Source organism: Anas acuta, chromosome 23 (genome assembly GCF_963932015.1).
Source record: "Anas acuta chromosome 23, bAnaAcu1.1, whole genome shotgun sequence".
NCBI classification, from domain to species: Eukaryota; Metazoa; Chordata; class Aves; order Anseriformes; family Anatidae; genus Anas; species Anas acuta.
The window spans coordinates 2,004,757-2,025,796 of NC_089001.1; the positions used below are offsets into that span (position 1 = coordinate 2,004,757).

At 51.1% G+C, this 21,040-nt stretch overlaps 3 protein-coding genes and 2 long non-coding RNA genes across 8 annotated transcripts in view; 3 read left to right on the plus strand and 2 right to left on the minus strand.

The window, feature by feature from the left end:
* The first annotated feature begins 198 nt into the window (after positions 1-198).
* On the plus strand, positions 199-13,070 carry UBE4A (ubiquitination factor E4A). Its single transcript, XM_068659373.1, has 19 exons — positions 199-332; positions 535-711; positions 1,501-1,613; positions 2,252-2,404; positions 2,510-2,669; positions 3,065-3,267; positions 3,712-3,903; positions 4,682-5,015; positions 5,282-5,408; positions 6,591-6,898; positions 7,216-7,348; positions 7,948-8,135; positions 9,105-9,205; positions 9,322-9,435; positions 10,329-10,503; positions 10,643-10,823; positions 11,414-11,561; positions 12,085-12,242; positions 12,705-13,070. The coding sequence occupies exons 1-19, from the start codon at positions 212-214 to the stop codon at positions 12,841-12,843; spliced, it is 3,225 nt and encodes a 1,074-aa protein (XP_068515474.1). The 5' UTR covers positions 199-211; the 3' UTR covers positions 12,844-13,070.
* LOC137843774 (uncharacterized) lies at positions 4,523-15,049 on the minus strand. The gene is made up of 2 exons (XR_011089667.1): positions 14,136-15,049; positions 4,523-8,467 (listed from the first exon to the last, which is right to left on the minus strand). It is a non-coding gene; the product is annotated as an uncharacterized lncRNA (long non-coding RNA).
* Positions 13,567-16,870, plus strand: ATP5MG (ATP synthase membrane subunit g). Its single transcript, XM_068659405.1, has 3 exons — positions 13,567-13,726; positions 13,853-14,013; positions 16,685-16,870. The coding sequence occupies exons 1-3, from the start codon at positions 13,663-13,665 to the stop codon at positions 16,781-16,783; spliced, it is 324 nt and encodes a 107-aa protein (XP_068515506.1). The 5' UTR covers positions 13,567-13,662; the 3' UTR covers positions 16,784-16,870.
* Positions 16,660-19,019, minus strand: LOC137843775 (uncharacterized). The gene is made up of 2 exons (XR_011089668.1): positions 18,622-19,019; positions 16,660-17,834 (listed from the first exon to the last, which is right to left on the minus strand). It is a non-coding gene; the product is annotated as an uncharacterized lncRNA (long non-coding RNA).
* The window catches only part of KMT2A (lysine methyltransferase 2A), a 44,521-nt gene continuing 42,488 nt past the window's right edge, over positions 19,008-21,040 (plus strand). For all 4 annotated transcript variants that reach the window (XM_068659346.1, XM_068659348.1, XM_068659347.1 and 1 more), the window contains exon 1: positions 19,008-19,403. In XM_068659346.1, coding sequence (XP_068515447.1) covers positions 19,029-19,403 — 375 coding nt within the window. In that variant the 5' untranslated portion in view covers positions 19,008-19,028. The remainder of the gene's footprint in view (positions 19,404-21,040) is intronic.

Sequence of the window (21,040 nt, forward strand, 5' to 3'; positions counted from 1 at the left end):
AATATGCAAGTACTAATCCCATCGGCCACGCCCCCCACCACACATACAGTGCCTGCAGTTGCCCTCCCGCCCGCCTGGGGGCGCTGCAGCCCCCCCCCCCCCCAGCCCCCTCCCCCGCGCCCCCTGATGCCGTCAGGCGCTGAGGCGCGGCGGGCGCTGAGGCGGCAGCGGCGGCGGCCCCGGGCCCGGCTCGGCCCGGCTCGGCCCGGCCATGACGGACCGGGAGAACAACAACAGCATCTCCGCCAACCCCTTCGCCGCGCTCTTCAGCTCGCTGGCCGACGCCAGGCAGTTCGCAGCCGGACAGAAGCAGCAGCCGAGGCCGCTGGCAGGTCGGGACCGGGACCGGGATTGGGATTGGGGACGGGGGGGGGGCCCGGGCAGGGCCTGTTGGGGGGCTGCGGGGCCTTGACGGGGCCACAGCGGCCGCCGGTGTGGACGGGGCTGTTCTGGCGCTCGGTGGCGGTTCTGGAGCTCTTGGGGGGGGTGTGGGGGGTGCAGCCCGGTGGGCAGCTGCCGTGCTCGGTCCCGCAGGTGAGGAGACCTCGGCCAGCCAGGATGACTCTGACAACAGCGTCTCTGAGAGCCTGGATGACTGCGACTACTCGGTGGCGGAGATCAGCCGCTCGTTCCGCTCGCAGCGGGAGCTGTGCGAGCAGCTCAACATCAACCACATGATCCAGAGGATCTTCCTCATCACCCTCGATAACAGTGAGTGCTCGTGGCGGGTGGCTTGGCTCTACGTGGCTGGTGTCGCTGCCGTGGTTTGCTTGGTGAAGGCACCTGCGGGGCCCTGAGGAGCTCTGCGCTGTGCCTGTGCTGCTGGGGAGCAGCCTGGGAGAAACGCTGGGTGGAGAGCATCTGGCCTGGAAGCGTGCAGCTGGTTATCTCGTGTGCCCAAAGCCTTGAGCAGGGTTCCTGTGTTTGCTTTTGACTTGTAAGGATCAGAGGAGGCAATGTTACACAGCTGCTGAGAGACTGTTTCTGCCTCTGTCTCCTAAAAACACTTTTGAGAGCCAGCGCTTGAAAGCGTCTTCAGCTGCATGGGGCCAGCAGAGGCAGCACCCGGCATTTCTGAGTTGGCCCAAAGTGGCCCTGCTGGCAGCAGCATGCTGAGAAGCTTCTGCTTTTTATGCAAAGTGCAGCCCCTCAGGGCAAGGACGTGAACAAGGAAACTCCGTGGGAGCTTAGGCTCTCGTAGTAGCCCCAAACTGTTTTTTACTTATGATATTGGTGTAAGAGCGTGAATTCTAATAGCGTGCAGCATGACTTGTGTACTCGCAGAGGGGCTGTCTTGATGAGTTCCCGAGTGCACCATGCTTTGAGCAGAGGTGTGAGAACCCTCGCAGAAGCTTGTCAGGTCTACACAAAACTGGGTGGGAATGGTGGGAGAGCGGCAGGGCTTCCCTGCAGTAGCTGGTGGCAGGTTTCACTGTAGGTTTCACTGCTTACAGCTATGTTTTCTGTCAGCTTTGGGACAATAGATTGTGTTTTCCTCAGGTGATCCCAGCATGAAAAGTGGAAATGGGATTCCAGCTCGCTGTGTGTATTTGGAAGAAATGGCTGCAGATCTGGATGACCAGGACTGGCTGGACATGGAAAACATCGAGCAGGTACGGTTGCTGCATGTCTCACTTCTCACACAGACTGATGGCTGTCCAGACAGAAATGGTGTAGCTACTGTGAGTGATGTGCTGATAGCTTCTGATGGAACTCTTTGAACTCCCCACTCACAACTAGGATTTTGAGTGTTTTCTGTTTGAGACAGGATGTCCTACTGCAATGGTGACAGGAAATGAGAGCCTTTTATGTGCATTCAGTTTTTAAAAACAAACAAAAATACATTTGTGTAGTTCTGTGTAGTTATCCTGACAGTTGACAACTTCCCAGTAATCAGCACAATAAGGCTTTTAGATCTTCTCTTTACTTTGGGAACAGCAATTAGGTATCTTTCCTCACAAAGTGTACACAGTGCATCCTGAGTGAAGGCTGTCTGCCAAAGCAGAGCATGGAGCTGCTAGTGAGAGTGCCCTCAGAACTGCCACCGCTCTTGAAGGTGGTTGGAGAAATTGTTAGTTTAGCACTTAAGCGAGTCTGAGGATTCTCAGTCTGGTACTCTTACTTAATAGTTACAGAGAGCTCTTCTGGGCAGAAATAGTTTAGCCTAAGATGATAAGGGATTTATTTTAAGTGATTTTTCTTCTCTCTCCTGGGACTGTTTCACTTTCAACCTATTTTTGCTTGCGTCTAGGCACTGTTCACCCGCTTGCTGCTGCAGGAGCCTGGAAACCACCTGATTTACATGACCTCTGCCAGCACACAGAACCTCTCTGCAGATCGGGACGCGGGGGAGAAACAAATTCTACGCTACCTCTATGCCTGTTTCCAGAGGGCAAGAGAAGAGGTGGGTGGAAGTTTCTGAGAGAGGAGATAACTTTGTTATCTAGACATGTTTTAATGGTGAGAAGTGGGTACACGATCCCAGATCCATCTTGTCATTTCTGTGCAGATAACCAAGGTTCCAGAGAACTTGCTGCCCTTTGCTGTGCGCTGCCGAAATCTGACTGTGTCAAATGCTCACACTGTTCTCCTTACCCCAGAGATTTATGTCAACCAGAATGTGTATGAGCAGCTGGTGGACCTGATGCTGGAGGCACTGAGAGGGGCACGTAAGTATGACTAAACTTGATGATGGCTTAGTGCTGTAGGGTTTCCATTAGTGTTGTAAGGCTTCTTAATTTGTTCTAGCTGTGTTTTTCTCTAAGTGCATTCAGCCCTCTGAGTGTTTGCACTTTGCAATTTGGTTGGTAGTGAGCTCTCCTCTCTCCACTGAAGAAGTGGCTGTAAAAGAGACTGAGTTCTTGTCTCTAAGCAAGCCAAGGACATCTTAACGTAGGAAAAGCCTGAGGAACGAATATTGTGGCTTGAGTGAAGCTTTGGCTCCCTCCGTTGTTAAAATGAAGGTGAAAGGGAGAGCTGTGCTTAGGTAGCAGGGTGTGCATGCTCTTGAGCTCTGGCTGCACTGAGGATCTGTTGTCTGTAACGGTCTTGTATCCCTTGCTAGATTTTGAAGACATGACTGAGTTTCTCGAGGAGGTCATAGAAGCCTTAACAATGGATGAGGAAGTGCGGACATTTGGGGAAGTCATGATTCCAGTCTTCGATATTTTACTGGGCAGGATCAAGGACTTGGACCTTTGTCAGATCCTGCTCTACACCTACCTGGATATGCTCCTCTACTTCACAAAGCAGAAAGATATAGCCAAGGTATGTGTCCTAGCCTTACGAAGAGCTAGGAACTTCTGTGTCTTATGCAGAAACCCCACAGGTTGCAATAGTATAATCCTAGCAGTGTTCAGTGAATGCTTCTCTAGCATCGCTCAAAGACAAGAGGTAGAAGTGAAATCACAGTTTGCATGTGACTATAGGGTGGTAGATGGTAGTTATGCAAAGAAATACTTCTAATGTAACATTCTGCTCAATGGCTGATGACTTATCCAACTGTACCCAAGATGATATACTTGGTCACTCTCAGATTCTGCTTACAGGGATGCATTTAGATGATCCAACCTGTTGGGTTCAAACCAAAAGTGCAGTGTAACAACTCACGTGTACCCTTAGTCCTCTTAGTTTCTGATTGGTTGGCTTAAACCCATAGTTTTTTTAGTGGGATTTTATAAAAAAATGTCAGCATCTTCATCTGTTCCCTAGGTATTTGCAGGCTATATTCAGCCCAAGGATCCTAACAATGGACAGATGTATCAGAAGACTTTGTTAGGCGTCATTTTAAATATCTCCTGTTTGCTAAAGACTCCTGGTGTAGTAGAGAATCACGGCTACTTCTTGAATCCATCCCGATCCAGTCCACAAGAGATCAAGGTGCAGGAATCCAACATCCATCAGGTGGGGCTGAAGTGTAATACTGCTGCTTCCCAGTGTATTTTATTAGTCTCTGGGTTTGCAGGTTGAAGTGAAAAGCCTTGATGTTGGTGCTGAGTTCTTTTGCTCTTTGATAGCATGTCTTGGTGGCTAAGCAAGTCACAGAACTGCTTTGGATTTTAGATTCTCCATCTGTAAAACGTAAATAGCTTTGCGTGCTTACTCAGGTTGTAACCGCAGTCTTCGTATTGATCTCATGTTTCTGCTGCTTAAGAGTGAGTCATCTGTTACCAAAGTGGTTTTCTGATTTTTGGGAAGATGGTAGGGTGCTTTTAGAACAGATACCAGTACCATAGCTTAAGACGGTATGTGGAGATAATCTGACTTAAATATTGTAAGCACTGTGAATTGTTTTTCAGTTCCTGTCCTGTAATTGAAACACAGACTCACTAGCAGATAAAATGACAGGCAACACTCACTCTGTATTTGAAATTAGCTTCCCTCCTGAGATCAGCAGCGCTTGGAGGATCTTAAAGATTATTTCAGAAGATAGAGCAAAGCATCAAAAATCAGAACATAAACACAGTTCTTGTTCTACAGGGAAGGATGCTCAGGTGCGGGAGTTTGTCTCAGGTGTCATGACTTTGGAAAAAAAAACTTAAAAAATTTTTATTTGAAAATCCTGCCTTTCAAGAGTAGGATGCAGTCTGGACCTGTGATAGCTCCAGCATTAATGACAGGACAGGCAAAAGATGCCTTTCTAACAATGACTCCTTCAAACATGCTCTGTTCCCTCTAACAGTTTATGGCCCAATTCCACGAGAAGATCTACCAGATGCTCAAGAACCTGTTGCAGTTGTCTCCAGAAACAAAGCACAGGATTTTGTCCTGGCTGGGAAACTGTCTCCATGCTAATGCAGGCCGTACCAAAATTTGGGCTAATCAGATGCCAGAGATCTTCTTCCAGATGTATGCCTCAGATGCCTTCTTCCTGAATTTGGGAGCTGCACTCCTGAAGCTGTGTCAGCCCTTCTGCAAACCAAAATCTCCTAAGCTGCTAACATTTAATCCTACTTACTGTGCCCTAAAGGAGCTGAATGAAGAGGAGAGGAGGAGTAAGAATGTACATATGAAAGGTATGCCCAAAACCTGTGGGAATAAGTGAATTAGACGCGATTTCTGCAGTTCCCTACCTCTCCCAGCAGTGCACCCTTGCTGTACACCAGTAAAGGGAGAGAGAAAAGAAGCATTAGAGGGGAGTGAAGGAAGAACTGAATACAAATAAAACACTGCCCAGCATCACCCGCAGTCATTTCATTTTATCAGTGGGAGCCATCTTCAGCACTCTTTCCTTACCAATGCTCCTGGGTAGGACTTAATGCAGAGATGTTTTTAATTCTAGGTTTAGAGAAAGAGACGTGTTTGATACCTGCTGTGACTGAGCAAGAGCCAGAGTTTGCAAACAGCTACAATCTGGTGACAGAAAACCTGGTCCTAACACAATACACCCTTCACTTAGGATTTCACAGGTAATGGTTCCGCAGCTGTATGAGTGTTCTTAAGGAGCTGATCTCTGAGGTGTTAGATGTGCTACTAAGGCTTGCACTTTGCAAGAATAGTATCTGATATTCAGAAAGAATGTGGATGTTAAAGCTGTAGCTAAATGATTGCTCCCAGCACTGTTTTGTATCGGTGTACGGTTACATAAATTTTTACTAAATACTCAAAACTTGGAGTGAGACACTTGAGTTGCCGAATGCCTTTCACAGTATGTTTCGAGTGACCATTGAGCATCGGGCTGACTAATTCTGTGAAGAAATTCTGTTCGCTTGTGTTCAGTCAAAGCTGATAGGAGTCGATGTTATTTATAGTATCTTAACAGCTCAGCTCCATGCTGGATTGGCATGGCTCAGTCAGTTCTCAGACCTTCTCTGAGAGAACAGGCCTGTGTCCATTTGCTTATCTGCTAGAGAGCATCTGAGTAGCAGAGTACCTGCCCACTGTGAAGTGTCTGAACTGGCCCACTAAATGGATTTTAATTGAAACAGAAATGCAAGGTAACTGGCTGTTTCCAGGAAACAGTTTTCTGGACACCAGAATGCACTGTTTTTCTTAGTCTTCTGCAAATTGTTGCCTGGATACTATGAGGTCACTGCTGATCCGAGCCTAGTCCCCTTCTGGTTTATTATCTAAATATAGAAATAGATGAAAAAGTTATGCAAGTGGCTCGTTGCTGGGAAACTGAAAATGTCACCTCACAGGCATCTCCAAGGCTTACCCACTCCCTGACCTTGGTAATCTAACAAGGTTTGCAGCTGCGTAGTCTCGTTATCTGCTCTGCTGAAGTGTTTCACAGGAGCTGTTGGTTTACCAGGCTGTGTAACAGACTTCTTTGGCTCCTCAGGAGGATACCTTATCCTCCCAAGTGGTGGCTTGCCTTTCTTCAAGTGCTTCCTGCTGCTGGCCCCCAAGCGGATTATCTGCAGGAAATAGTTTGAATTGAGAGTACACTTGCTGCGTTGCAGCCTCCCTGCTGCTCAGAGAGGGAAGCAGCACACCTGGTCAAGCTGGCAACGTTTTGAAGTCTTGCAGTGGCAGCTGCACAAAACATGTCTCACAGTGTGTGGTGACTTGTGTTTCACTTAGGCAGTCCGTACCAAACTTATTTGCATCTTTTCTGGTGTCTTCCTCACCTTTTTTTTTTTTTCTAGGTTGCATGACCAGATGGTAAAGATAAACCAAAGCCTTCACCGCCTGCAAGTAGCATGGCGAGAAGCTCAGCAGAGTTCTAGCCCTGCTGCTGACAGCCTCAGGGAGCAGTTTGAACGCCTGATGACCATTTATCTCTCCACAAAGACAGCGATGACAGAGCCACAGATGCTGCAGAACTGCCTGAATCTGCAGGTGTCCATGGCAGTTCTTCTGGTGCAGCTGGCGATAGGAAACCAAGGGACTGAGCCTCTAGAGCTGACATTCCCATTGCCAGGGGTGGAAAACAGTGCATTGGCCTACGTACCAGGTGAAACCGCTTCTCCTGCTGCTTTGTGGCTGCTGTACATGAGGGTCTGAATCTAAAGTGACTTAAGTAGCGCTCTGCACTTGAGCAGGGCGTAACATCAACAGATAGCTGCTGGGTGTCACCCTGATAGGTGAAGTGAATCCAGTGCATAACAAGTTTCATCAAGCTGAGTATTCGTTGTTATCGCGGTGTTCTAATACTACTACTTTGTTCTAGAAACTTAATCAGAATCAGGGAGGTAAGCTAAGTACATGAAAGGCCAAAAAGCAGGCTGTGAGCTGCACAAGGAGGAACTGATATACAATCTCTGTTCACAGAATTCTTCGCAGATAATTTGGGCGACTTCTTCATTTTCCTGCGACGCTTTGCTGATGACATTTTGGAGACTTCTGCCGATTCTCTGGAACACATCCTCCACTTTGTTACTGTTTTCATGGGTGATGTGGAGAGGTACGTACAGCTCCAGTTGTAAGCCTTTTATGCTTTTCTGCAGAGCACCTGTAGTTCATTGTAGTTCATCTTCGCAGTAATCTACAGCCTGACCTTGGGCAGACTGTTCAGCTTCTGCCCCACAGGTGCAGTAGAGAATTATGCCTTCACCTTGCTCAGTGTCCTGTCATGCACTGGAAAGCAAGCTCAGCAGGCAAGGGACTTTGGACTTTCAGAATAAATAGGAAACAAGTCATTGGGCAACAAGTACAAAGCCGGGCTGACAAGTCGTGTTTGCTCAGAGAAGCTACAGCTGACAAGCAAGCGTGGCTTGCCAACAGTACGCCCTGCCAGAATTCTGTTCTGTGAGGGATGGAAGCAACAGCTTTGATATTTCCCGTACCTGTTCCCCTTTCTGTCTGAGATTTAATTATGGGTGCTGACTGCCTGCATTCTTCCTGTGGCTCTGGGCAGCTCAATGCCAGCATCAGTTTTACAATAGTTCGCAACAGCTGGCTGCTCCTCTATGGATGGGCAGCAGTCCTGGAGCATTTTCACTACAGTTAAGTCCCCCCTGCGGCCCTCGTGCCATGCTGAATTTGCATTTTTTTCTCTTGCAGAATGAAAAATCCTCATCTGCGAGCCAAGCTGGCAGAAGTGCTGGAAGCTGTGATGCCTCATTTAGATCAGGTCCAAAATCCACTCGTCTCCAGTGTGTTTCATCGCAAGCGAGTATTCTGCTCTTACCAGCACGCTGCCCATCTTGCTGAGGCACTTATTAAAGTCTTTGTGGATATCGAGTTTACTGGTAGGTGTAAAAGGGGAAGAGGTGCCTTCCTTCTGTAAAGTCTGTAGCGGGATGACTTTGGGTTGTGGAGTACTTCAGTAAAAACAGATGAATCTTTATGTTGTGTGAAATTGCTCAAGTGTTTTAGACAGAAAGCATTCCAGCAAAGCGCTGGTCTTTCCAAGCTTCTCACTTGTACAGGACTACATTACTAAAAAGTGTAACCCTCAGAGCACAAATTTTTCAGCAAAGTAATGCTTATAATTACCCATCCTCTTATACTACGTGGGATCTGTTGTGCAGCTTTGAAATCAGTGTCAGATGTGACTTCTCAAGGAGCTGGTTTTATAATCCTGTGAGAGCAAGAGGAAGAAAAGCATGCTGTTAGAGGAAATGTATATATCATGTGCATGCAATTGGGACTTCCTGCTCTTTGAAATAGGAGATTTGCTTGAGCTAAAGCTGCCCTTCTTACCTGTCCACTGGCATATCAGCTGCTGCTGGAACACTGGCCTCCTGCTTGGGATGCTGCCAGGCACACTGAGTATCCATTGGCACTGCATCCTGCTATTATAAAAGTATCCTGATAGCTACTGAGGTGACGTTAAAAAAAATAATAATAATAATAAAATAAAGCCATGGCCTCAGCAGCTGCATGTCTCCCCCGGCTATTGTTCCACAGACCTTGCTTGCCATGCTCTGATGCTCTGTGGCTGCTTGGTGCTAGTATGGTCACGGTAGTGCTCACATTCACTGGAAACTGCTGAACTTTTTTTTGTTGAGGAAGCAACAGAGAAAATTGTGCTCTGACCACTTGCTGGCTGTTGACGCATTCAGCACCCCAGCTGCGTGCACTGGGAGGTCAGAGTTTTAGCTTTCTGAAGAAAACGCAGCCTGCTCCCACGCAGTGCTAAACAAACATTGGAAAGGAATTTAAAATCCTTCTCCGTGCCCACAGCCAATTTGCAATGCTCTTCTGCTTGTGTCTAGGTGACCCACATCAGTTTGAACAGAAATTTAATTACCGACGTCCAATGTACCCCATCCTGAGATACATGTGGGGCACAGATTCATACCGACAGAGCATAAAGGTAAGGCAAGAGGTATACATGTAAGCATGCGTATCTAGCTCTTCATGCAGCATATGGATTTGTGTCCTGCAGTCTGGAGTGTGCCAGAGCATTAACCGTTTTGTTGTTGTTCGCAGGCTTTGGCTGATTATGCCTCAGAGAACCTAGAGGCAATGAATCCCCCTCTCTTCTTGCGCTTCCTTAATTTGCTTATGAATGATGCCATTTTCCTGTTGGATGAAGCCATACAGGTAGGGTTTACTACATGTGCTGCAGGCATCATGTAGCAACCAGTTCTCACTCACTTGAAGATGGCTCGTTACAATATTGACTCACATTCTGAGTTTTGGTAAAGGTATGCAGTTGTGACCCTTTTCAAATACTCTGTACCTTTTTCTTCCTGAATGGGCCCCTGTCAGAGTGGAAAAGGCAGTATCTGAGGTCTTGCCATTGAGTTTCACAGGGCAGTGAGAATACAAAAGCATTATAACACAAGTGAACTTTTATTTACAGCTTCCTCCAGTTTTGGAATCTTAATTAACTCCTGGTGTTCCAGTCTTGAAAAATACACTTCTATACTTCTTTTTTCTGCCTGTCTCACCTGAGATAAGGCAGATCAGCAGTGGGACTTGTTGCTTTCTGTTAACGTTACCTAGATGTGTTAAACTGGAGTTAGCCATAGGAAAGTATGTGGGATTATACTGATTCACCAGAGGAGATAGTCTGGAGAGTGGATGCTCTCTATGCTTAGCACCTAAAGCTGTGATGAACATCTATGATGACGGTTTTTTCTTTCCTTGGTTCAGAAAACTTCTGTCTGTGCTTGTAGGTTGCAGACTGAAGGTACTGTGTGAGGAGCAACCTCAACTTCTTTAATCAATACTCGTTAAGACATTTTGTTTTTTAACACCTCCCTGATACTGCTCTTGGGCATGGAGGGAGCAGTCTGGGTTAGCTTCTGTAGCCTATTTACCTGCCTATTCTCCCGAGGCTGCTGTAGGAGACATCTTACTTGTTTCTCTAACAAGCACGTGCCTCTTCTGTGCCCTGAGGTGATTGCCTGGCGGAAAGGAAAGCATTCTACTTAATAAAGCTGTGTACTCAGACTGCTGCTCCCATGTTCTTCCCTGCTGTGTTGTTACAGTACCTCAGTAAGATTAAAGTTCAGCAGATAGAGAAGGACCGCGGTGAGTGGGACAGCCTGTCCCAGGAGGCTCGTCGGGAGAAGGAGTCAAGCCTGCAGATGTTTGGTCAGCTGGCTCGCTTCCATAACATCATGTCCAATGAAACCATCGGGACTCTGGCCTTCCTGACCTCAGGTAGGGAGAGCAAATCCTGTCTGCTGGGAGCTGTAGAGCAGCCTTGCCTGGGAATCAGGGGGGCCTAATTCAGTTTAAGGATTGTCAGAGAGGGACTGGATTACTGTGAAGCTCAGGGAACTATTGGTTTCTGTTCCAGAAATTAAGTCCCTGTTTGTGCATCCTTTTCTTGCTGAGCGCATCATCTCCATGCTAAACTATTTTCTTCAACACCTGGTTGGCCCTAAAATGGGAGCTTTGAAAGTCAAGGATTTCAGCGAGTTTGACTTCAAACCGCAACAGCTAGTTTCTGACATCTGTACGATCTACCTGAACCTTGGGTATGTGACAAGGGAGAGCTGGAGGTGGGATGTCAGGAGGTGCTTGTGGAGAGTGGCAGCCTTTGGGTACTTGGACTTGAGACTATTATGAGTGTGAACAGGATTTTGTCTTCTGTTGGACGCTGATGCTTGGAATGAAGTGGAAATCTGATTTGGCCTAAAGTGGGACTTGCTGTGACATGCACACCAGTGTTTGCACTGGGATGGGAACTGTAGCTGGAGTCAGGTGAACATCTGGAGCAGCAGAGCTCTGTAGCCTCCTTTGCCACAAGGTGGGAGTGTTTTCCAGCAAGACCGATGTTAACAGAAGTCCGTAACGGACCTTTCAGAAGCGCAGTGTGCTCATTTGTAATAACTTCTAAATTATGCAGGGAAGTCAGCTGCAACTTGATAGGAATAGAAGTTGAGCATAATAGCAGTTAAATGTGTAAATTGGGTCTCTCTGGAAAAGACCTAGGAAAACTGCTTAATCACGGTCAAGATTTTCTCTGGTTTTCATGTCTCTCGACATGAAAACTGTTGGGGGGACTGCGTTTTGCAGCCTGATAAATAAGAATTCTTAAACTCTTCTCATTTACCTTGTGGTTCAGGGATGAAGAAAATTTCTGTGCCACTGTACCCAAGGATGGACGTTCCTATTCACCAACGCTCTTTGCCCAGACAGTAAGGGTTCTGAAGAAAATCAATAAGCCTGGCAATATGATCGTGGCTTTCAGTAACCTGGCTGAGAGGATCAAGGTGAGAGATGGAGGGAATAAAAGCCAAGAAAAAGAAATGCAGTTGGCATCCTTTTCCATCTGTTTATCGCTGCATCTTTGCTGTGAGGCTGCAGTTCTGGGAAACGGTGCTTGATATGAGGCACCAGGCTGGGCAGCTGAGAAGGCTCCTTTCTGGTGTGCACCTCTAAATGTCTTAGACAAATCAAGAACTGGATGCTACAGAGGTATAAGCATGCAGGGTGAAAAACAAAATGCGTGGCTTACAGCAACGCCTGGGCTTCCTGACTACCAGCGTGTTAACTTCCAGTAGGAAATCAGTGTGTCAGAGCTCAGGCTCTCAGACCTGAGCTACATTTTTGCATATTTCAAGTGACCCTGTTAAATAGCCATTGCCTTGACCAGCTGTGATGTTTTTATGTTCTAGCAAGGCTTTTTTTCAGTCATGGTGATGCCTCACTACTAGTTACAAGCAAACCTGTTTTTAAATGAAGTGGAACAGCACTGAGAAATCTTGTGTTTTAAAAGCTGTGTGTGCTTGCCAGTCTCTTGCAGACCGTCAGCAGCAAGAAGAGGAGACGTACGCAGATGCCTGTGACGAGTTCCTGGATCCTATCATGAGCACTCTGATGTCTGACCCAGTAATACTGCCGTCGTCCCGTGTCACCGTGGATAGGTCAACCATAGCCCGGCACCTGCTCAGGTACGAAACGTAGGCTTAACTGCGTCCTTGGGTCAGGTTCAGCTTCCTTTGTCACCGACTGTTCTTTGTGCCAGTGACCTGTGCTTTTCCAAGTCGGAAGCTTGGGATGGGGTGGGTACATACCTGCAGTCTCCGTCACTCCCCAGTTTTCCCGTTTGCTCTGAAGTCCAGGGCTTTAATGATTCTGTGTTCAGAATCACCTGGAACCTGGTCTCAAGCGTGGCTTTTCTGAAATAGGTTCCAGACATGATTAAAAGTGTTTAATGTGTTTCTTCTGACTTTAGCCCGGAGATGGAAGTACAGAATAGATTATGCAAATGCTGACTTTAGTGAGGGACAGTTTGGTTATTGGATGCAGATATTTATATGTCACTCTTGTCTGGGTTTTTCACTAAATATATCTAATATATCTATATCTAGCAAGGAGACGGTTGAAGTAATCTCCTCACTGCTCTCTTTCAGTGATCAGACAGATCCTTTTAATCGGAGCCCCCTCACTATGGACCAGATTAGACCAAACACGGAGCTGAAAGAAAAGATCCAGCAATGGCTTGCGGAGAGGAAAAAGCAGAAGGAGGACTTGGAGGACACACTGAATTGAGAACAAAGTTCTACATCCCCAGACATGCAATCAGTCGTTGGCAGGACAATTGTTTTGTAAGGGTGGTGGTGGGTGCTCCAGAGCATCTGTGAAACTTGCCACGTGAATGAAGAACGCATCCAGTGCATTGCGCCACGTCTGGAATCTCTCCTAGTACCTTCTCTTTTATCCCTTACTCTGTCTTTCCTTTCAAGACTTACTGTTTAATACTAAGAATTTCCACTGCACTACAGCTTCCTAGCCTCTGCATCCTGGGAAGATTCAGCCTCTTCTGATTGTCCTGGTGCCCTGGCCCTCTATTCATTGCTCTTTGTGTTGGCTGTTTCTAATGGCCGTGTGACCTTTCCTTTGCTCCCCCACCCTCTGTCCTGTTGTTTAGCCTATGTAATCATGCTCAATGTCAAAAGGATGCCTCTGCATCTGCAGCAGCTCTCACCTGGAGATGTGGGAAAGGACAGTTCCGCGTGTTTGTACAGGCTGACCGCGTGCCAGGGCTTCTTTTTCAAGTGATACAGAGGAACAAGGGTTGATGATAAATAGGAACAAGGGGTGACGAAATGCAATACTTTCCTTACAGCCGCCTGGGGAGGGCTAGCGGCCATGGGAGCTCCTTCAGGGAGCGATGTGGGGAGGGTAACCACGAGGCTGGGGCTTTCTCCAGCTCCCAGCGCCGGCCAAGGCGGACCCGGGTCTCGAACCCGCGTCCCGGGGAGTTGCCGCGCCCCGCCCCGCCCCGCCCACGTGGTGCGGGGTCCCGGTGCCGTTGCGCAGGCGCGGCGGGAGCGGGGCGGGGCCGTGCGGCGGGGGTGACTTTGAGCCATGGCGCAGGCGGCGCAGCGCCTCGGGCAGCGCCTGGCGGCCCGCGGCCCGCAGCTCCTCAGCGGTGAGACCGGGAGGGACCGGGGGGGGACGGAGGGGACCGGGAGGGATTGGGGGGGACCGGGGGAGAACCGGGGGGGGGCCGGGAGCCGAGCCTGACGCCGGCCGTGCTGCCCCGGCCTCCCCCCAGCTGCCGTGGCGTACTCCAAGCCTCGCCTGGCCACGTTCTGGTACTACGCCAAGGTGGAGCTGGCGCCGCCGACCCCCGGAGAGATCCCCAAGGCCATCGACAGCATGAAGGGGCTGGTCAGGAGCTTCCAGACCGGCCGCCTGGCGCAGATCACCGTCAAGGTAACCCCCCGGAGGTACCCGGCCCTTATCAGGCCCTTATCAGGCCATCCCCAGCCCTTATCAGCCCCATCCCCGGCCCAGACCTGACCGGGCTGCTCCCGGCGCTGTGCGCGTTCCCTCACAGGCAGCTCTCGGTCTGGGGTCTCCTTCGTGTGCCCTTGCACAGCCAGGGGTTTCTCCTCGTGGTCGCCTCTGCCGCTGTCTGTCTGCCACCGGTGTTTGTGAATGTGACCTTTGAGGCTGTTAATTGCTGTTACGTGCCTAGGGTTGCTAGCAGTAAGGCATCAAACTCTTATCCGTTCTCTCTGATATCTGTTAATAGCGTTTCAAGCTGTATTGAACTCCCAGAGCATTACATTATGGTGAGGCCTCACATCTGTCTGTTCCGAACAGTTCTGGTTAGGCTTAAATTGCAGCAAAGACAGCGCCTGCCTTGGGGTGATGCTTGCAGAGATGGCATTTCATGGCTAGGAGAGGTGAGCTGCAACGTGTGTGGCTCGTGCTGTCCTTGAGGGGTTCCTGCTCTAGCTGGACAGTCTCTAGTTCTGCTTATCTCATTAATCATTGGGTGCTGCAGTCTGAGGCATGCTGCTCTCTGTTTCCAGCACGCTACAAGCACACGAAGGCGCTGTCTCAGTGCCCGTGTGTCCACCAGGGAGCTGAGACTGCATTTGGGTCTTCCCAGTCTGGCAGCTGAGCCAAAATCCTGCATTTTGGCTGTGTGGGCATCCTTATCCATCACGTGCTCCCCAAACCAGGAACAGATCTTTAATGGGTGTTAAAATCTGATCAATGCGGTGACTTGAGGGCAAGAGGGAAGAAGTCAGACAGCACAAGTAAATTTGCCATCGCTCTGGAGAATCCCTGCTGCTTTAGATGAGGTTGTGGATAATGCTTGGGATCTCTCTGGCACACTAAGGCTTGTGTTATTCGTTGTAACTGTTTTATCTTATTCTCCTTGTCAGCTTATTTTCCTTGTGTCAGTTTTTGCTGTTAAATTGGGCCCTCTGCTGCACATCTTGACGTATTCTTTCCCTTTGTTTCTCCTCAGTCCTTCTTAAGAGCCATCCCATTGCCTCAGTGCTCTGATTTCTTTCTGAGGCTTTTCTGCCCCCTTTTACCTGTTCCCTGCAGCAAAGCTTGATCAGACAAGCTTCCTTTCTCCTCCTCCTGCACCCTTTGTGGAATTCAGCGTGCTAAAGGATCTCATCTGGACAGGATTTCTGTTGTCAGCCTCCTCTGTGAGGGAACACATATAAGAATCATGTCCAGTGCTGTGATATGGTCTCTGTAAAACTCACACATGCAGTTCACAAATATATTTGGTGTATCGATAAAATCTATGGCGTGCTCAGAGACAGTGCTGGCTGTCGCTGCACCCCTGCCCAGGTAGCACAACGTGAGATCAGCCATCCCTGTGGTGCACCAGCCCATCCCTGAAGCCACGAGTAATGGCTGAGCCTGGAGATGAAAAGGCCCTGGCAAGTGCTTGTGTAGCCTTATTTATGTACATAGGCTCCGATTGCCCAGGAGGAAGCTTTTTCCACTCCCACAATTAAGACTGGACTTGTGCCTGATGAATTTCTGGTATTCCTCTCCATAGCCCTGTGAATTCAAATGCATTTAAACGACCTTGTCTTGCATATGCGCATCTTCTTTCTGACTGTACCGAGCTCTTGTCTGGGCGACCAGCATGTGGCAATGAATCCGTAGTTGTGGAGCACGCCTCTTGTGGAGTGTTCCTTGTCTCAGTGCCCTTCTCTGCAGATTAGTTGGAAAGGGGGGTGAAGAATGCTGCTGTTACAGAGGAAGTGGGTAGCACAGCTGAGGTCAGTATTTACTTGCTAGGAAAGGAAGAGACAGGGGTGTTCTTCACAAACCTCCCAGCTCTCTGTCTTTGTGATACTGTTCCCCTGTCGACTTCCAAAAAAATGCTATATACAAAAATTTATCTTTTTTTCTGGATAAGCTGAGGGATAGAATAGTTCTGCTGCCTCTTCAGACTCTGACAGTGGTAGTCTGTGAGCCACAGATACTCAGCGCACAGAGCAGTGTTTTTCCAAGACCTGGCTTCACTGCTGGCGTGCTAGCTTGATGTGCTTTGTTCGTGCCATGAAAACAACTGAGCTGCTGTCAGTAAGACTTGAAGTTCAAGGAATTTGAGTCAGGAGTTGGAAGTGTTACACTACTTGAGCTTTGTCTCAACTCTTGCACATCTCGACCACAGCTGTTCTGTCATCCCTTGTGGGCCCTCCATTATCTGCTCAAGTGAAGAGAGTGAGGTGACGGAGCTGTAGGTAACAGCTGTGTCCAGCCAAAGCTGGACAGAGAGAGACGTGTCATCAGTCCAACACATTGCTTGGCCTTGAAATTAGATTGTTTCCTGCAGATACAGTTTTAGAAATTATCTTCCTAAAGGGCTCTAAAAAACACGAACGCCAACTGAGGCTGTATTTACCATTTTAGAGCCCTTGTAACAATGTGGCCTGTTGAGGTGTGGGTGAGCATAACAAACACTAACTTGCACATCTGTTTTTTGCTTAAACTGTTGTCTTGTGAATTGAGTGACCACTTTGCTAGTCATGCATGGAGTTTGGTTACAGGAGCAAGAAAGGCAGCCGTTGCAGGAGCAAATGTTCTAAACTGTTGTGTTTTTTTTTTTTTCTTTCAGGAAGCACTGAGGAACGGTTTGGTGGCCACAGAGGTGCTGATGTGGTTTTACATTGGTGAGATCATAGGCAAACGGGGCCTGATTGGATACAACGTCTGAAGACTCATCCTTAGTTACGCTGTTTGCTGCTGTGGCCCTGAGCCTGTTAGAGCATCTACATAAATAAAGCCAGGAGCTGATGTAGAATTGTTGTGGTCTTTTTGTGGTGGTTGGGACGTGAGCCTGTCTCTGATCTGGCAACATCACCAGTGGTGGAGAACGGCATCTCTAACGCGTAGCTGCCTGAAGGGCAGCCCCCTCTGCACATCAGCACGTGCTGGTAATGTGACTCCCCATCCTCTGCCCCTTCCCCAAAACATGAAACGGTGTTAAAGCTGGCTTTGGTCAGCACTGCTGCTCATCGTGATTTCTGTCCTAGTTCTTTGGGTAACTTCTGTGTGACTTCAGCTACGGCGTTATGGAAGTCTGGAGAGAAGCAATTTCAAACTGACCACACAAATGCTTACACTTGTTTCTGAATATATATCCCACCAGATAGTGGGAGCCTAAAAGAAATTGTAGTATTTTAAGGTATTGAAGGATGTCTTGGCACTGTGTATGTCACATGGTCTAGCGCATTGTTTTGCATGGTTCTGGTTTGTGGTGAAACGTGCTGAAGCCTTCAAAGGTGAGCAGGCTGTACGTGTCAGCTCACAGCCGCCTAAAAGTGTGAGCTGTCCAGATGTTCACAAACTTGCTCAGTTTCAAACAACTTCAGTAGAACTATATAGAGCAACTTGGGAAGTTTAACTGCATCATGACACAGTCCTCTTCTCTCAAGGTTTTCAGAAAATAATCTGCAAAAGGTCTCTGAAGGTGGCTGGCCATCTCATTTGAATGCGGCTTAACTGCTTTTATTGACTTAGAAAATGGTCTCCAGTCAATATTGCTGCTTTGTGTTACTGTCTTTGCCTTCCCTGGGCCTGTAAGCAGTACCGAGTTTACTTTTCTGCCTGCAGCTGAGATGACTTTCCCAACACTTCAGGCCAGTAAGAACCCAGAGCCTGGGGGTGCCCTGAGGAAAGGGAACAGGAGAGCCTCTCCTGCTGCAGGGAAACGTGGTGAATCCCCAGTGTGGCTGTACAGGGTGGGTCTGACGTGTTCAAGGAGTCTGTTACACAGATAAGGTGTGGTTAATGTGAAGGAAGGGGCTCATTTCTTCTGCCTCTGAATGACAGCTCTGTCACCTATCCCTGGTAGTTCCTAGTTTCCTATCCCCATCACCCAGCTGTGAGGGGGACCTGTTGGGCATCTTAGAGGGGTTGTAGCACATCCACTACTGAGGGATGTGTCAAATTTGGGATTAAAAGTGTGACTGTGATCTGCAGGTTTCAGGCCCCAGCGTCAAGGAGCCTACCTGAAAGCAAGTCTGCATGATCCTGTCCCACTCAGAGCCTGGTGTGCCTGTGCCTCGTGTTCCTCCCCAGGCTGTGCTGCTCTCCCCAGCTTGCCGGCACTCACACGCAGCCCCAATTTGACAGCAGTGCTGGGCTGCAGGGGCTGTCACATCGCTTCACTTGCAACATCTGATTAAACGTGACTGGTAAAGGATGAGAGGGCTTGGAAACACTCCAGTCCCCTTCACGCTCCCTGGCGAGACAGCACCCATTTAATTTTAATAGACACTTTCTTCCTCCTCCCTGGCAGTCCTAACGAGCACCCACCCCTCTCCTGCTCCCACAGCAGCTCCGTCGCCGTGCACCCAGCGGGAAACAAACAGCAAGGGCAGCTGTGCTGAGCGGGGCAGCTATTGTCTGCTGGCTGTGGCAGCCGGGGAGCCCCCCGGGGCCCGACCCTTCCCCTGAGGCAGCAGGTAGGCCGCGGGGGCCCGCACCAACGGCTGCCCGGTGCTGAGGCGGCGGCGGGAGGCGCTCGGGGCCGGGCCTGCTCGCACCTACCTGCGGGGCCGGGCCGGGGATGGGCCGGGGGCACCCCTTGAGGCCCCCGGAGCTAGGCAGGGCTGGTTACGCCTCGTTTGTGCCCCACAAGCGGTCCCGGGAGGCGGCGGCGTCGCCTCACGGCCCGCGCCGCGCGTCACGGCGGGCGGCCGCGGCGGGCACCGCGCTATGCAGGGCGGGGGGCCGCGCCGGGGGCCGCGCCCGGGACCCTGCATATCGCCCGGCGTTCTGCAGGCCCGGCGGCGGGCGGGCGCGGCTTAGGCTCGTTCCGGGGCGGCGGCGCGGCGGAGCCCCGCAAGCTGAATGCCAGCCTCCCTTATGCAGGCCCCGCGCGGGCCGGCGGAGCGCTATGCAGGGCGCGGGGCGCGGCCCGGCCCCGCTCTCTGGCTCGTCGCCTCACAGTAAAGATGGCGCACAGCGGTCGGTGGCGCTTCCCTGCCCGGCCCGGCAGCGGCGGCTGGGGCCGCCGGGGGCTGGGGGGCTCCCGGCTGCGGGTGCCGGCCGTGCGCAGCCTGCGAACCGCCGAAGCGGCGGCGGCGGCGGGCGGCGAGGGAGGGGAGCGCGGCGGCGGCGGCCCGGGCTCCGGCGGGGCGGCGGGAAGCGGGGGAGGCGGGGCAGCGGCGCCGGGCTCCGGCGGCGGCGGCGGCGGCGGCGGCGGCTCCGGGGGCCCCGCGGCCGGGGTGGGACCGGGCTTCGACGCGGCGCTGCAGGTCTCGGCCGCCATCGGCATCAACCTGAGGCGCTTCCGCGCGGCCTGCGGGGCCGAGGCGGGCAGCGGAGAGGTGAGCGGGGCCGGGAGGGAGGGAAGGGAAGGGAAGGGAGAGGAGGGCGCGGCGCGGCCCGGAGCGCGGGGCCCGCTCCGCCACAGCCCCGCTCCGCCCCGCTCCGGGCACACCCCCCCCTGGCCGCGCGGCCCCCTCCGGACACACCTACCGCTGCCACCGCTCCGTGCCGTGCCTGCGGAGTGCACAAAGGGGCCGGGAGCCCGCCGGGGGTGGTGGTGGGGAGGTGGGGGTGGTGGGGGGGGGGGCTGGGGGCTGGGTGCCCGCCGCCCCCCCCCCCCCCTCCTCCTCCGCCCTCCTCCGCGGTCCCTCCCCGCGCACGCGACTTGCCGCCGGTGTCCTCCCCACCGACATCGCCTCCTCCAGCAGCCGCCTGGCGACGAGGCCGGGAGGGGAGCGAGCCTCGGAGGCAGCCCCAGGAGGGTGAGGGGGGGGAGAGGTGGGCGAGGGGCTGCGCTGCTCCTCCCGGGAACGGGAACGCGAAGAACGGGGGCGGGGGTGAGGCGAGCCCCGGGCGTTGCGCGGCACCTGCGCCCCCCCCCCCCCCCTCCCCTCCGGAAGGATGCTCCGAGGGCTCCGCCCCGGCCTCCACCGGGAGCAGACGGAGCCCGGAGGGGGGCACCGGGGGGTGGCAGCCACCGGGGCTGCGAGCTCGGGCCCTCCCGGTGCTCCCCAGCCCTCCCCCTCGCCACCCCAGGATGCGCGTTTCGCGGTGCTGCCGCTTTGGGGTTTTGTTTTCCTCCCCCTTTTTTTTTTTTAATTTTTTATTTTTTTTAATTTTTCTGAGCCGTTCTCCTTCCTGCCTTCATTTTCGAAGCCTTCCTCGAGCAGGCAGGCAGGCAGAGCAGGAGTAACGCCAGCCCACCCGCTGCCAGAACAGGGCAGACATGATGGGGCCGTGCTGCTCGCTACGCGCTGCAGCGCTCCCGGCCCGCGCTTCTCCTTTCGCAGCGCTTGCCAGCCGGGTCCTTGCTCTGGCAGGAAGATCCTCCGGTTCCTTTGTAAGAGGAAAGGGGTTTTGGTGCTGAAAGGCTCCTTCTGTCTCCGCTTTAAAGGCGGGCTGTCAGGTGCAGAGCGTGCGAGGCTGTGTTTTGTGGATCTGTCGCCCTTTTAAGAAGCAGTTGCTTTCCTTTTTTCATCGCTGATGATATTGGAGGTTATGAAGGCATGTACAAGAATATTGTTTACTTCTGGGCTTGTTTTTGGTAGGTAAGGTGAAGTGGAGCTCAGCTGAGCTCAAGCATCTCCAAGCTGCAGAGTTCCTGGTCCAGCAGCAGCGATGCTTGGGGGGGGGGCTGGATTTACAAACTTAGAGCTGATCTGGGAATGCTGCTAACTTAATGAACACGATAGTTATAGCTCCAGCTGGGCTGCCTGCTAGCATCCCTTTTGTTTAATACAAACACCTTGAAGATGGTTGTTTACTGTATTTGTAAACTGCTCTGCTTATCATAGCCCAGGTTGAATGGGATTTGCTGTGCCCGTTTGAAAGAAGTTAGTGTCTCTTCAGGTAGTTCAGTGGCAGCAATGACTGAAACCTCACTAATGCATCTGACCACAGAGTTAACAACTTGAAAAGGTTGTGTTTGGGTTTTTGTCCTTTTTGGTGGTGGTGTTGTTTTTTGTTGTTGTTTTTT

What these genes read in the sequence shown, in the direction of transcription:
- UBE4A (XM_068659373.1), top strand. Translation starts at nt 212, where the DNA reads ATGACGGACCGGGAGAACAACAACAGCATCTCCGCCAACCCCTTCGCC. An exon ending in GCAGCCGAGGCCGCTGGCAG is followed by an intron (nt 333 to 534) that starts GTCGGGACCGGG and finishes TCGGTCCCGCAG; the next exon opens with GTGAGGAGACCTCGGCCAGC. An exon ending in TGTGGATATCGAGTTTACTG is followed by an intron (nt 8,136 to 9,104) that starts GTAGGTGTAAAA and finishes GCTTGTGTCTAG; the next exon opens with GTGACCCACATCAGTTTGAA.
- ATP5MG (XM_068659405.1), top strand. Translation starts at nt 13,663, where the DNA reads ATGGCGCAGGCGGCGCAGCGCCTCGGGCAGCGCCTGGCGGCCCGCGGC. An exon ending in CGGCCCGCAGCTCCTCAGCG is followed by an intron (nt 13,727 to 13,852) that starts GTGAGACCGGGA and finishes GCCTCCCCCCAG; the next exon opens with CTGCCGTGGCGTACTCCAAG. An exon ending in TGGCGCAGATCACCGTCAAG is followed by an intron (nt 14,014 to 16,684) that starts GTAACCCCCCGG and finishes TTTTTCTTTCAG; the next exon opens with GAAGCACTGAGGAACGGTTT.